General features: G+C 35.0%; 1 protein-coding gene across 8 annotated transcripts in view; it reads right to left on the reverse strand.

Moving 5' to 3' along the window:
• Positions 1-1,062: 1,062 nt before the first annotated feature.
• Positions 1,063-14,034, reverse strand: part of tpm2 (tropomyosin 2 (beta)) — a 38,434-nt gene continuing 25,462 nt past the window's right edge. For 2 of the 8 annotated variants that reach the window (XM_073829480.1, XM_073829484.1), the window contains 4 exons: positions 13,455-13,530; positions 12,618-12,680; positions 11,422-11,491; positions 1,063-2,186 (listed from right to left, as the gene is read on the reverse strand). In XM_073829480.1, coding sequence (XP_073685581.1) covers positions 2,104-2,186; positions 11,422-11,491; positions 12,618-12,680; positions 13,455-13,530 — 292 coding nt within the window. In that variant the 3' untranslated portion in view covers positions 1,063-2,103. Of the gene's footprint in view, positions 2,187-9,438; positions 9,848-11,421; positions 11,492-12,617; positions 12,681-13,454; positions 13,531-14,034 lie in introns of those variants that run through there. The other 6 variants (XM_073829479.1, XM_073829483.1, XM_073829482.1 and 3 more) reach the window with 3 other exon arrangements.

Here is a 14,034-nt window from a genome sequence, read left to right on the forward strand (position 1 = left end):
AATCTATACTGCTATACAAGCTGCACACTGACTACTCTAAAATATATCAAAGTTTAATTTCTATAGTATTGTTCCTAGAGAAGAAGATACACTAAAATAGTTGCTTAAATGTGAGGGGTGTACTCACTTTTGTGAGATATATGAAGTGGTATTACATTTAGTGTGGACTGTGTACGAAGTTCCGGCACTTTATAGACCTTAGTCTTACACACTCACTTGCTGCTGCATTAAATGGGGTATTGGGACAGGCCTATAATTTCACTTTGTGGGCTGTTTTACACAGTTACATATCCTAACATTAACAGTTGGCAATTGAATAAAAAATAGCCACCAAAACAACACAATCTCATGGAAACTGTTTCATGTTTATGTTCTTTCTGTGCCTGGATCCCCATAATTGTCAGAGGCAGTGCAGGCCAAAAATAAGGCCTGGAGAATTTAGCCTTGGTGTGATTGTGGTGCTATTGCTACAGTAGCTAATCAGACACAAGGACTTACCTCAAATGGCCAACAGGAGGCGCTACAATAAAGGCACTTTTTGGGTCACAAAACCTCAACCACATTATGAAGATTTGTGGTGAAACCTACTTTTGCAAAGTAGTCCAAAGCCGCTCTGCTGGTCAGAACAAAAGAGTTCTGAAAGAATCTCTGGAGTCTGTTATCAATAATGCAATGGTAGAGCATGGTGCTGACAAGACCTTGGCTTTGAGTGACTTTGAGGCAATGCATGAAATGATCAAATATAGACTGTGAATGCAATATTAGTCACCTTGGATAAAGAAAGTGCATTCAGAAAGTATTGAGACATGTTAATTTTTACATATATTTTATGTTGCAGTTTTTTTTTTCCTTTTCCATCATATTATTTCAAATAATTAATTTAAAAGAAAAAAGTGAAAGGTCAGGGGGTTTTAAGGGATTTTCTTACCACTAATTGACTAATAAATGAAATAGCAGAGGCACAACAGTCTGCTTATTAAAAGTTAACTGTTATTGTCAGACTTCTTAAGAATATGATTTTTCAATTACAACACAAAACAATAAAAAAATAAAAAGGCAAAATTCTGTCAATATTTTAATTTTAATCAAACAGCTCAAACAATTGCATAGGATACATAAACAGGTGATGCATAAAAATTGCAGGAATTATTTAAAAACATGTGCAAGAATGATCCAAAGTTATCCCTTTTATATACCAAATTAATGCATTGTTTTCTACTAGGATTTATTACATAGTGATTTGCATTAGAGGGAGTTAAACAATGTAAAAAATGTTTTCCCTACTTAATCAAATCCATTGCATTCTTTCACGTATATAACAAAAAAATTAATAACAGTTTCAGCAATCTCATCCAACCCCATAATTAGTATTAGTATTATTATCTCCTTCATTACATCATTGTTGTTCTTCACATATTTGGTCAGATCTGTCAAACAGACATTTGCGGTAGTTTATATACTTATCACAGATGCTTTAGTGTTGCCTAGTGTTGCTATTTCACCACATTTTAAAACAAAGGTTTATCAGCACAAATTAATTTTGGACCCTCTTTCTTGGTCGCAGGACATGAGATCTGCATGTAAATAACATACGTTGCATTTGGAACAGCGGAATTCATTGAAAGGCCACAAGTTTGCAGCACTGCATACTAAACCATGCATGTTATAATTTTGGTGATCTGAGACAAATTAGTTACAATCACAGCTGTGCATTTTGGTACAAATCAATGAAAGTGCATGAAAAACAAACAGTAACCAGTCATTTCTGATTGTACAAAACCCTTCATTTAAATTGTCGGTATTTTAAATCCAACAGTATTTTTCAGTCAAGGTCAAAAAGCTACTGTGGAGCAAACAACATTTGTAGTAAACATGAAGTTTAGAGTAAATCAAATAGATTAGAATAGATTACAAATTTTACTAATCCAAGTAAATGCTGGCTTTGCTACTATTTGCATCGGGCTGTTTGGAAAGAAAATGGCAAGTGTGTGACTCTAAGACATTCACGTATCAAAGCAAAGAGCTGCACCTCCGTATGGCCAGTGCTGGAGAGCATGTGCGTCAGGCCCCGCTGGAAGCTTAGTGTGCTGGAAGACTTCATCTTTATAAATTGTTGAGCTCCAGAAGGGTCTGGTCAAGCACTTGGTGCATGTTCAGATTCTCCTCTTTGGCCTGGGCCAGTTTCTCTGGAGATGTGAGAACAAAAAGAGATTTGGTGAGACAGCTTTAATTTACAAACTCAGAATCAAGCATTTAAAATGAGGAGGTAATCAGATTCTGACAATTACGATATCTCTAAGAAACCAGATCCTTTCATGTAGTGCATATAGAAAATAAATCAGCATAAAAGCTAGGTTTTTTTTTTTTTAGGACCAAGTTCAGGAAAGTTTGACATAGTGCTGAGAAAAAGTGCAACCCTTGTTTTGGGAATGTCAACCTGGCATGTAAATTAATTTTGAGCTCTACACATCAGAAATCAATCTTGTTTTGTGCTTTCTGAACATGGATTGGTGAGTTCAGACTGGTACACTGCAAAAAATGCTTTTCTTACTTAGATAATTTTGTCTTGTTTCCAGCCAAAATATCGAAAAATTCTTAAATCAAGAAGGATTTTCTAAAAATTATTGTCTTGTTTTCAGTAAAAAATTCTGTTTGAACTAAGATTATTTTTCTTACCCCATTGGCAGATTATTTTGCTTGTTCTAAGCAAAAACTCACTTAATTTTTTTTTTTTTTTTTACTGAAAACAAGACAATTATTTTTACTATGTAGAAAACGGTTTTTGATTTAAGAATTTTTAGATATTTTGGCTGGAAACAAGGCAAAAATATCTAAGTAAGAAAAGCATTTGTTGCAGTGTATGTCTGTAATCATGGTTTCTGCCGATATGAACAAGTGAAATTTAAGACTTTTTAATACCACCTTCTATGAAATTTAAGACCTAAACCTGTTACATACAATTATGTAATATTTAATGTGTTTAATGTAAAAAGTAAACAAAATTTCATGGCTGTCATAAATTATATTTATTACCATGATATACAGTGAACTTTTCATATCAGCAGATACTATTCCACAAAATATCCCCATAAAAGTACCACTTAGAGATTTTTGGTGGTGTAAACTATTTATTCTGAAGCAATATTTCAACACACATCAGTGCTCTATCAGCTTTTACATACTTAAATCTGCATGTTTTCTTTATTTTCTTTATAAAAAAAAAAAAAAAAACTATTTAAAACCCATTGAATCTGAATTTAAGATATTTTAAGACTTTTTAAAGCCTTTTATTAGGAAAACGTTATTTAAGACTTTAAGAATCCGCGGACACCCTTGTATATATAACCATCCCTGGAGTTAATAAAAAAAACCCTGCACTGCAAAAAATGCTTTTCTTGCTTAGATTTTTTTGTCTTGTTACCAGCCAAAATATCTAAAAATTCTTAAAATTTCCTAGACTAGTAAAAATTCTTGTTTTCAGAAAAAACAAGTCAAAATTAAGTGAGGTTTTGCTTAGAACAACAAAATAATCTGCCAATGGGGTAAGAAAAATAATCTTGTTTTCTGTTTGAAGATTATTTTGCTTGTTCTAAGTAAAAACTCACTTAATTTTGACTATATTTTCTAAATAAGAAAAGCATTTTTTGCAGTGTGTGCACATATCAAGCTAAAAAAACTCATGGATAACAGTTCTTTGCCGTTCACACTTTTCCATTTATCAGCACCTTTTATGAGTTTGTCAAGTTTTTGTTCTTCTGTCAAACCAGCTATCAACAAAAAGCCATGTTTTTGGACCATCTGCAGTTTGTGTAATATGGAAGCATTTGATATTTAATAAAGCCAGAGTAAAAACACAAGCAACTCTGACCAGGCTGCAAAATCATGTGACAAAAACAGGAATACTGCAAATCACAACAAAACTGTCACAGCTGTGGTAATAATGTTTGTTACGTGACTTTGAGCACATCTAGAAATTAACTTTGTACATTTATTTTCTTCAAAATGTATGAACATTCCAAAAAAAGTACCTCAAGCAGATTTATGTCTGCATTTTGTATGTTATGTATTTTTTGCAATATACTGAAATGTGTATAAAAATGCTCAAGTTAAAATCTAGACACAGGGAAGCCAAAAAGGGAAGAAAGAGAAGTATAGATATATTCTAAAAACAGTCAATTGCTGCATCAGGGGTTTTGATCTTGTAGTCACTCAGGACCTTGATCATGAAGACAGTGATAACTATAGCATCATAGACAAGAAACATGGATGCCAAAGGTTTTACAACAGGAGACAGAAAAAAAACATTTAGTAATTTGTGGCCATTTTAATTTAACAACTGCGGCTGACTGATGCTGTTTTATTTATGGAGCGCTATAAAACAATTGATACGTTAGCACCACTTTTTTGCAAATAAATTTCAATATTATGATCATACCATATACCATGATAAAAGCAATGTATCGTTGACATTGACAAGCAATAAAAAAGTATTTCAGGAAGTTTTTTCAGCTTGTTTTTTTGTTTTTATATAAAATTATGACATGCAGTTGCTTCAAACAATAGTGTAAAGCTATTTAACACATAAATCAATGTAAATTTCGATCATCTTAATTAATAATCGCAATTACAATTTCAAGGAAATAATTGACAATTATGACTGCACTGACGAAGCTTTCACATCTGCATTGGCCTAAAGCATGTTTCTGACCTTAGTATCAAAAACTGCAGAGAAGAACAAGTGTCATTAAGCTTTGAGTGTTTCTGAGTACAATTTTCATCATTAATCCAGTCTTCTGTGTCACACGATCCTTCAGAAATCATTCTGATATACTGATTTATTATTAGTGCTGGAAACTTGTGTTGCTTCATATATTTTTTGAAACCTGTGATACTTTTTGTCAGGATTCTTGTGTTCGAAAGACATTGTTAAATTGATCATGAATAATTTATTGCAACTGTGTAAATAATATGTGAATATATAATTGATAAAAAAACGTAACTAGTCTAATTACGAGTATTTTAGAATGTCATGTAATCTAATTACAAATACCTAATATCTGTAATCTGATTATGTAATCTAGATTACATGTAATATAAATATTGTGAAGGATAATAGCGTTAAAAATATTTTTACTTTAAATTTTCCTAATCACAATTATACACCGAATTATACAACCCCTCACATTTCAGAAACCATTTTAGTGTATCTTCTCAACGGACAATACTATAGAAATGAAACTTGGATCTATTTTAGAGTAGTCAATGTGCAGCTTGTATAGCAGAATAGATTTACTGTCCTCTGAAAATAACTCAACATACAGATATTATTGTCAAAATAGCTGGCAACAAAAGTGAGTACACCCTAAGTGAACTTGTCCGAAGTGTCAATATATTGTGTTAGCACCATTGTTATCTGGCACTGCCTTAATCATCCTGGACATGGAATTGACCAGAGCTGCACAGATTGTTGCTGGGATCCACTTCCTCTCCTCATGGAGCTGCTGAACGTTAGACACATGGTCTAACACCTTACGCTTGAGGAAGACCCACAGGTGCTTAATAGGGTTCAGGTCTGGAGACACACTTGGCCACCCCATCTCCTTCAGCTTCAGCTTCCTCAGCAAGGCAGTTATCATCTTGGTGGTGTGTTTGGGATCGTTATCATGTTGGAAAACTGCCGTTCTGTCTAGTTTCTGGAGGGAAGGCATCATGTTCTGCTTCAGAATGTACAGTACATAATGGAGTCCATGTTTCCCTCAATGAACTGCAGCTCCCCAGAACCAGCAGCACTCATGCAGCCCCAGACCATGATGCTACCACCACTAGGGCTGGGTATCGTTCCAAATACCGATACCGATACCGATACCCTGAATTCGATACCGGTTCCGAACGATACTTTTATTTTAAGAAATGTATTTTAACAAGATTACTTTTTCAGGATGTTTGTGACACTTTCACATCAGGCTTATCTCTAAGACCAATAAACAAAGGAACAAAAGCACAAAATGAACAAAGTGTAGTTAAGACAATATATCAGTGAATGTTTTTTTAATAAAGTTCAAACAGTTTTAACTCAATCAGATTTAAGTATTTGTGAGACTCACTGCTGCTTAAAGGTTTAGTTCACCCCAAAATTTAAATTCTGTCATTAATTATCTACAAATGAAGATATTTTGGATTTCTGATCCTCCCATAGATAAATCTTTGAATAAAGTTATTTTTGTTTACTTTGCACACAGAAGTATTCTCGCAGCTTCATATAATTATGATTGAACCACTTATATCACATTGACTTATTTTGACTATGTTTTTGGTTCCTTTCTGGGCATTGAAAATGCATATCCAGTAAATATAAGAGGATCAGAAAGATCTTGGATTAAATCCAAATGATCTTCATTTGTGTTCTGAAGATAAACAAAGGTCTTATGGGTTTGGAACAACATTAGGGTGAGTTATTAATGACAGAATTTTCATTTTTTTGGTGAACTAACCTTTTAAGATCACCTGAAATCACTCAACAGTTCTTCTTCAGAAAAATGAGCATGTAGGACCGATATTGATTCTTCATGGTCTATTTTGATTGCCGATGTTTTACAAGCAAATGGGCTGATTCTGAAAGCCTTTTTAATATATTTAGTTTACACCTTAAGCAAGGGACAAGAATGAATGATAATATGAGTACATGAACAGTATGTTTTTATTTTCTCTATTATAGGTACAGGCTGCCATTTAAATTAGAGGCAACCACTGCATTTAGATTAAAATCTAAATAAATGACAAAATATATTATAAATAACAAAAAATAAACGACACAGTTCTTTCTTAGTCGTGTAGACAATAAATACAACCGTAATCAAAATAGGCTACTCTTTCAAAATTCAAAGTGCAAACAGAGACCGAATCTTCAAGCATGATACAGAGCTATTAATAGACAACTAATTTATTAGCCCACATACTAATAACAGCTTCAAGATTTTATGTAGCCTAATTTGCGCGCATTGGGGAGTCGTTCTCTAAACGTGGGGTATTAAAATTGCTTTAAATGCGTGTGCGCTTCTTACTTTTGGTTTCGTTTCAACGATCCCGCGAAACTCGGCGGTGCTGAGCGTGCATTCTACAATATACAAGAGATTACTTTAACAAAACCTTTTGAAAGAGGGAGGACACAAACGGGATTTTGAAAAGCGTGTCCTCAGTGAAAATTATGCCCCTGCGTGAGTGCAGCTCTGCCGCTGAGTTATCGTTTGATGTGAATGTATGTCACGTTGTACCTATACTGAGACTATATTGAGACTGAGGCGCCAGAATTGTATCCGACAGAAATATGCGTCTGGTGTTTTCTCATATTTGACGTGTTGCCAGTCTTGGACGCGATAACCTTTTTACAAATATTGCATCACACACTGTTGCCGTCAATATTGGCATAATGTAGCAATACTTTTGATCGCTTATACATCGTTTGCGTTAAATTTATGCTATGCTTTAAAGTATAGTGTACATTACAGCCTCACATTTGACAAGCTCTGGGCGAGTGGGCGTAACCGCCGTAAACTATTGATTTTCAAGGCAGTCTCGCCACAGCTAATCACCAGCATTTGATCCAGGCACGTTAAAGATACCGCACGTTTTCTAGCTCACTGACGTTGACAAGATTATATCCTTGGGTATCGAAATTTGGTACCGAACGAAAATGATTTTTTCGATACTCGAAAGTATCGAGACAATTCGGTCGGTGCTTAAAAAGTATCGAACTCGATACCCAGCCCTAACCACCACCATGCTGGACTGTAGGCATTCGTTTGGTACTCCTCAGCAGGGCATCGCCACACATGCTGGACACCATCTGAGCCAAACAAGTTTATTTTATAGTCTCATCAGACCACAGGACATGGTTCCAGTGATTCATGCTCTTGGTTGTCTTCAGCAAACTGTTGGCAGGCTTTCTTGTGAGCCAGCTTTTGTCTTTTGTATGGACCCTAGGAAGACTAGCTCGTCCCACTTAGGTGACAGCTAATGGGGATCCTTTTACCAATAAACCAATAAACCAGCTTCAGATGAGGCTTCCTTCTGGGACGACGCCTATGCAAACCGATGCGGCGTATGGTATGCATCTGTTTTTTGAAGCCAGGTTCTGCAGCTGACGCACAGATCGAGTGCTCAACTTCGTTGATCGACCCTTGCAAGGCCTGTTCCACATGGAGCCCATCTTGGAAAACCAATCATGTATTGCTTTATTTAGTATATGTGATCCTGGACCACAAAACCAGTCATAAGGATAATTATTTATTGTCCTAGGACAATAGGACAATATTTGGTCGATATACAACTATTTGAAAATCTGGAATCTGAGGGTGCAAAAAAATTTAAATATTGAGAAACTGTAACTGTTCGCCACCTTAAAAAGTTTGAGAACCACTGACTTAGAGTGTACTCACTTTTGTTGGCAGCTATTTTGACAATAATGGCTGTATGTTGAGTTATTTTCAGAGGACAGTAAATCTATACTGCTATACAAGCTGCACACTGACTACTCTAAAATATATTCAAGTTTCATTTCTATAGTATTGTCCATTGAGAAAATACACTAAAATGGTTGCTGAAATGTGAGGGGTGTACTCACTTTTGTGAGATACTGTATGTCTCTGAGCATTAGAAAGACACTTTTGAGTTTGTTGTCATATGGCCATGTTCTTAAAGTCGGCATGAACCAAAAATTTTTCTTTATTTCTGTCTTTATTTTCAATTAATCATTGTAATTTGCTAACTGTGATGTAGAGAGGAGAGATAATTGTCCACAACATCAGAGAAGAGATGTTTCATATTTCTGAGTAAAGATGACAAGAGGACATTATGGAAAAAATTATGTTCACAAATTAATTAGGGCTGTCAAAATAAAAGTTGTTGTGTTTACATAATATGCGTGTGTGCTGTAAATGTTTAAGAAATATGTAAAATATATTTATGTAATAAAAACCTACAAATATGAATATACACACACACACACACGTTAATATTTCTTAAACATACACATGTATACACAAATATACACAGTACACACACGCATATTATGTATACACAAACTTTTATTTTGAATTTGATTAATCACGATTCATCAATTTGACAGCCCTACTCCAGCCCTAACACAAATAAATAATATATACGGAATACTGCGATATTCCATAAAAATTAAGAATTTTGATTTCAATTTTAAAACATTCTGTATAATCTCTACATATTCCCTCCCTGAAACAACTGGAGTCTTTGGTAGCAATGCAGTTCTGCCTGCTGTTCATAGTTTGTTCTTGTGTGCAGACTGATTCACTGAACATCTGCTTGTCACAACCTGAATTATTCAATTTTACACATAAAATGGATAACAAACCTGTGATAATACCAAATAAACAAATACAGAAATCAAGAAACAGAAGGAAACAGAAGGAAGACATTTTTACATTTATTACAGCAGCAGGAGAAAGTAAAGCAGCGGCTGGGACATGGACGTGTCAACGTTATGAAAGTTACTCAGCTAAACATCGGGCTTATCAAGAACCTCCGAATGGACACACAATGTTGACCGTTCCACTACAGACCACAAAGACATGACACAAAACTTGAGCTGCAGCCTGAGCTCCATCAAATCAGGCTGAACAACAAAGCCTGATGTTCAATTCACAGTCACATGGAGAAAAACAGACAGAAAACCATTAGCCAAATGGACAGTGCGAACAGAAGAGGAGAGGAGAAGGATGAGAAGGAGACAGCGTTTAAAGGGTAGTCATGTCGTTTAGAGCCAGATCCAGCTCCTCGCTGAGGGCTTTACCCTTCAGTTTCTGAGCGTACACCTCATCTGTACATCGTCCCAGAGGAGAACACAAAAAGACAGACAGACACGAGATGGACAGAACGAAACAAGCAGTAGAAAAAGAAAAAATAATGAGATGGAGGACTATGAAGACCAATTTCAGCATGTCTGAACAACAAACAATTTAGGGCTGCCACTAACGATGCCACTATTTTTTATTGATTAATCCATCGACCGATTTATCGATTAATCTAAACGACTAATTTCCTACCAAAATTTTTTACAATTTTACTTAATTAATTGATGCTTTTAATTATAAAATTTTAATGGAACCATTAAAATGGAATCCAGAAAAGTAATGGAAAATAATTTGTTTTGTTTTTTTGATTACAACTATTTAATTTAACCATTAAAACAGAGTACAGAAAAATTTAAACGGAAAATGAATTTATTTCATAATTTTTTTGTGGCAATAAAAATAGATGTAAGTGAACAACAGCCTTTAAAAGTACTTAAAATGCATAAGCAATAATAATTAGTTCAAATAAAGAATCAAAAGCAAGAAAACATGGTTTTATTGCACAAAAGTGTTGAAATACATAATGTATTATAAACGATAGAGCTAATGTACATTACGCATTACAACAAAGGCATGCAGAGGGCGCCAATGGCCTGACGATTGTTTTTACAATCCTTTTTAATATTGACGAAACAACATTTAAGTCAAATGTCCACTTAATCTTTGATAATTGGCTATATCCGTCTTTAAAAATTGTATAGCCATTTAATTTAATAAATATGTGGACATCAAAACGTGTAAACTCAGAGTGAGGGTTTAAACTTTTTTAAACTAAAAATTTTGAAATTGCGATAAACACTTAATAAAAAAGCATAATAAAAAAGATATATTAAACCTGCATTTCATTTATTTAACTTAATCGTAGCACTTTTGAATTCGAATTTTAAATGGGGTTAATAAATAATGCATTTCATGGATTGTTGTCCGTGAAATGTGCCACTTCCGGTATTTTGCTGGTTATTCGACGCAGTCAAAATGAAATCGAGGACTTTAAAAAATTAAAAAATAAATAAAAAAATCAAACAGTCGATTAGAATTGACGAATCGCGACAGCCCTAAAACAATCAGTATGAAATCTTGGTTAGAAAACCTTAGAAAACACAAGCATCATTTTCAAGCTCACTTCAAGTCGCCTCGATCAGTCACTCTGAAAAGAAACTCCATCCACAAAATGCCATTATACATGCTCTCACATGTCGTCTACTCATTCACTCAACATCTAAGGTGTCAGAGTCACCTCACCAAAAACAGATGACATGCAGTTCCAGTCCATCAAAAGACACTAGATCCATCCGTCAGAAATGCACACAATGCTGCAAGCAATGTTAGTATACGACTACCAGCTCTACCTGGCCAGGCCAAACTGTTTTTGTATTCCTATTAATTATTTCGGTTTACAAAATGTGGGAGAGAAGTTGTTATAATTAGAAGTGAAGTGAGTAAAGCAGCAAAACTGCTAATAAACTCCAGGAGATTCCTGTTATTCTCTCATTAGTACAGTCACGATTTACAGGCAGCAGAATAAATCTTAAAACTGTACCTTCTAAATCATCAATGGTCTTCTCAAGCTTCGCCACAGACCTCTCAGCAAACTCGGCACGCGTTTCAGCCTGGAGAAAAGAAAATCAACATATTTCATGAATTTACCTCAATATAAAATTACACTAGGATTATTTTTCCTCAAAACAAACACTTCAGAAATATTACATCAACGACAGCCACATACGTAATCAATGAACAGATCAAATGGTTGGCAAAACGGTCTAAATTGGATTGTAAATCAGTCTGAATTATTTATTTTCACACACTGAATTGTTTGAAGAGGTTTCTCATTTAAAGAAACCTTAGAAACACAGAACGCATAAAGAGCGCTGGATGAACCTACAATCAAGTGAAACCAAACCAGCAATTGCATCCTATCTTTTGCCAGAGATAAGTTCTTTCTTGGATGATCTTTTCGTTTTATCTCTGAGATGAAGTTCAACATTGCATTGGATGGACTGAGCCAGTATCAACATATAGGCAAGGAAGTGTCAAAACCAAATGTATATTTTGTACGAGTATGTTGTAATTATGTCTTTTTTAGTATTTGAATTCAACTTAAACAGTGACCATACTCTCAAATCTGAACTGTCGAGTTCGCTCAACAACTAGACTAGCAATCCTGGCCATAAAACTGCAAATCAAATAATATCATAAAACCATAAATAAAATCTCTAGCAATCAATAACCTACCAGATGAGTTCTGGTTACACAAATGATAAGACTTGTCTGTAACTGAATATGCGCCTTTGGAATCCATGCTAAGAAAACTGTGTATGTCCGTGTTCACTAACAAATACGGTCTCTATGTGGTTGACTGAAGGCTGAGATTGGTAGCACTATTAAAACATGTTCTGGCCCAGTTCAGGGCAGGTTATAAGTTACTATTTGGCTGCGATTTGGGCCAGTTATGGCTCATGTGTGGCTCATGTCTGTAGTCCAGATTTGGGCCACACAAGGGCCGTAATTTTTTGCTGCATTTGGGCCGAGTGTAACTCTTGCTTGGCCCAGACCTGGGTCAGACGTCAATTGCTATGTGGGTAAGTGGTTCCAGACAGCTTTAGAATGGAGCTATGAAGGTTCCCATAACAGTGTATAATATTACGGTATCGAATTCAAATGAGCCAAATGGCTTGTGCTTATAACTAGATACAGAGGAGCAAGCTCAGTTGTGCTAAATTTTCATAAACTCACCTCTTTGAGTTTGTCAGTCAGTACTCTGATTTCCTCTTCATATTTGTCTTCCTTTGTGGAGTACTGGGGAATAATAATAATAAAAAAAATCACTGATGCTGCAGCTATCATTTTGTGAAGATAAACTGAAAAGCAAGAGCAATTATTGTAATTGTATACTTGTACAATACTCACTACAGAATACTAAAATACATTATTGCATATGAAATAGGAAGAAGAACATTGCAGCTTTGGCAAGAAAGATGGCAGCGAACGAAGTCTATAAGAAAGCTATTTTATTCCCACAACAGGACCCTTCATTTTTGTGGCTAATCTCACCCTGTATACAAGAGGAATCTCATTTTTAAGTTTAGACCACAAATGTGACCCTGGACAACAAAACCAGTCTTAAAAAGCAAGGGTATATTTGTAGCAATAGCCAAAAATAGGGGTCAAAATTATCGATTTTTATTTTATGCCAAAAATCATAAAGATATTAAGTAAAGATCATGTTGAATTAAGATATTTTGTAAATTTCCTACTGTAAATATATTAAAACCCAATTGTTGATTAAGTAATATGCATTGCTAACTTAAAAAGTGGTTTTCTCAGCATTTTGATTTTTTTTGCATCCTCAGATTCTTCATTTTCAAATAGTTGCATTTCAGCCAAATATTGTCCTATCCTAACAAGGATAGTCAATAAGAAATGACCCTTATGACTGGTTTTGCGGTCCAGGGTCACGAATGCAGATTAGCCCTGTTCATTAGAGTGAACATGGGCAGTCTGACTTGAAAACGAACAGCAGGGTATATTTGGACTTTTCACTGCGACAAATGCTAAAATGGCTCTGCCTACCTTCTCAGCCTGTGCTTCCAGGGACTTCAAATTGTTGGTGACATTTTTCAATTCTTCCTCTAGGTCACCAGATTTGCTGTACCACAGCAAGAGATGCAGGAAAGGAAAAAGCAGAGGAAAGGAAAGAGACAGCACTTTGAGAAGACAGGAAAAGCAGCGTTTTTTAGCAAAAGAGACCCCAAGCTGAATGAAACAATGAGGTCATTCCCTTTCATTTTGGCTCAATCTTAGAAGCATTTGTAGTTCCAAGCACATCAGACATTTTACATGCCTATTCACAAGGAATTTCCCTAGGAAAAGAAGTAATGCAGAATATAACGGCATTTAAGAAGCTACAATTCTATGTCAAATGTTAACTGGCTACTTATAATAATTAAATAATAAATATTAACAAAATACTAAAAAAAAAAAATAACAATAAATAAAATAAAATAAAAAATGTTAGTTTTCTAGGTGCTTGTCACCCAACTGCAGTAATTTAAGTGTGGTATTCCCCAAGGTTCAAGTTGAGGCCCCTTTTTCTTTTGCAAAAGATGCGTTTATCTGCACAGGGATAGAGCCGAGAAGAGCAGCACAGGAG

Source organism: Garra rufa, chromosome 23 (assembly GCF_049309525.1).
Source record: "Garra rufa chromosome 23, GarRuf1.0, whole genome shotgun sequence".
In the NCBI taxonomy this organism is placed as follows: Eukaryota; Metazoa; Chordata; class Actinopteri; order Cypriniformes; family Cyprinidae; genus Garra; species Garra rufa.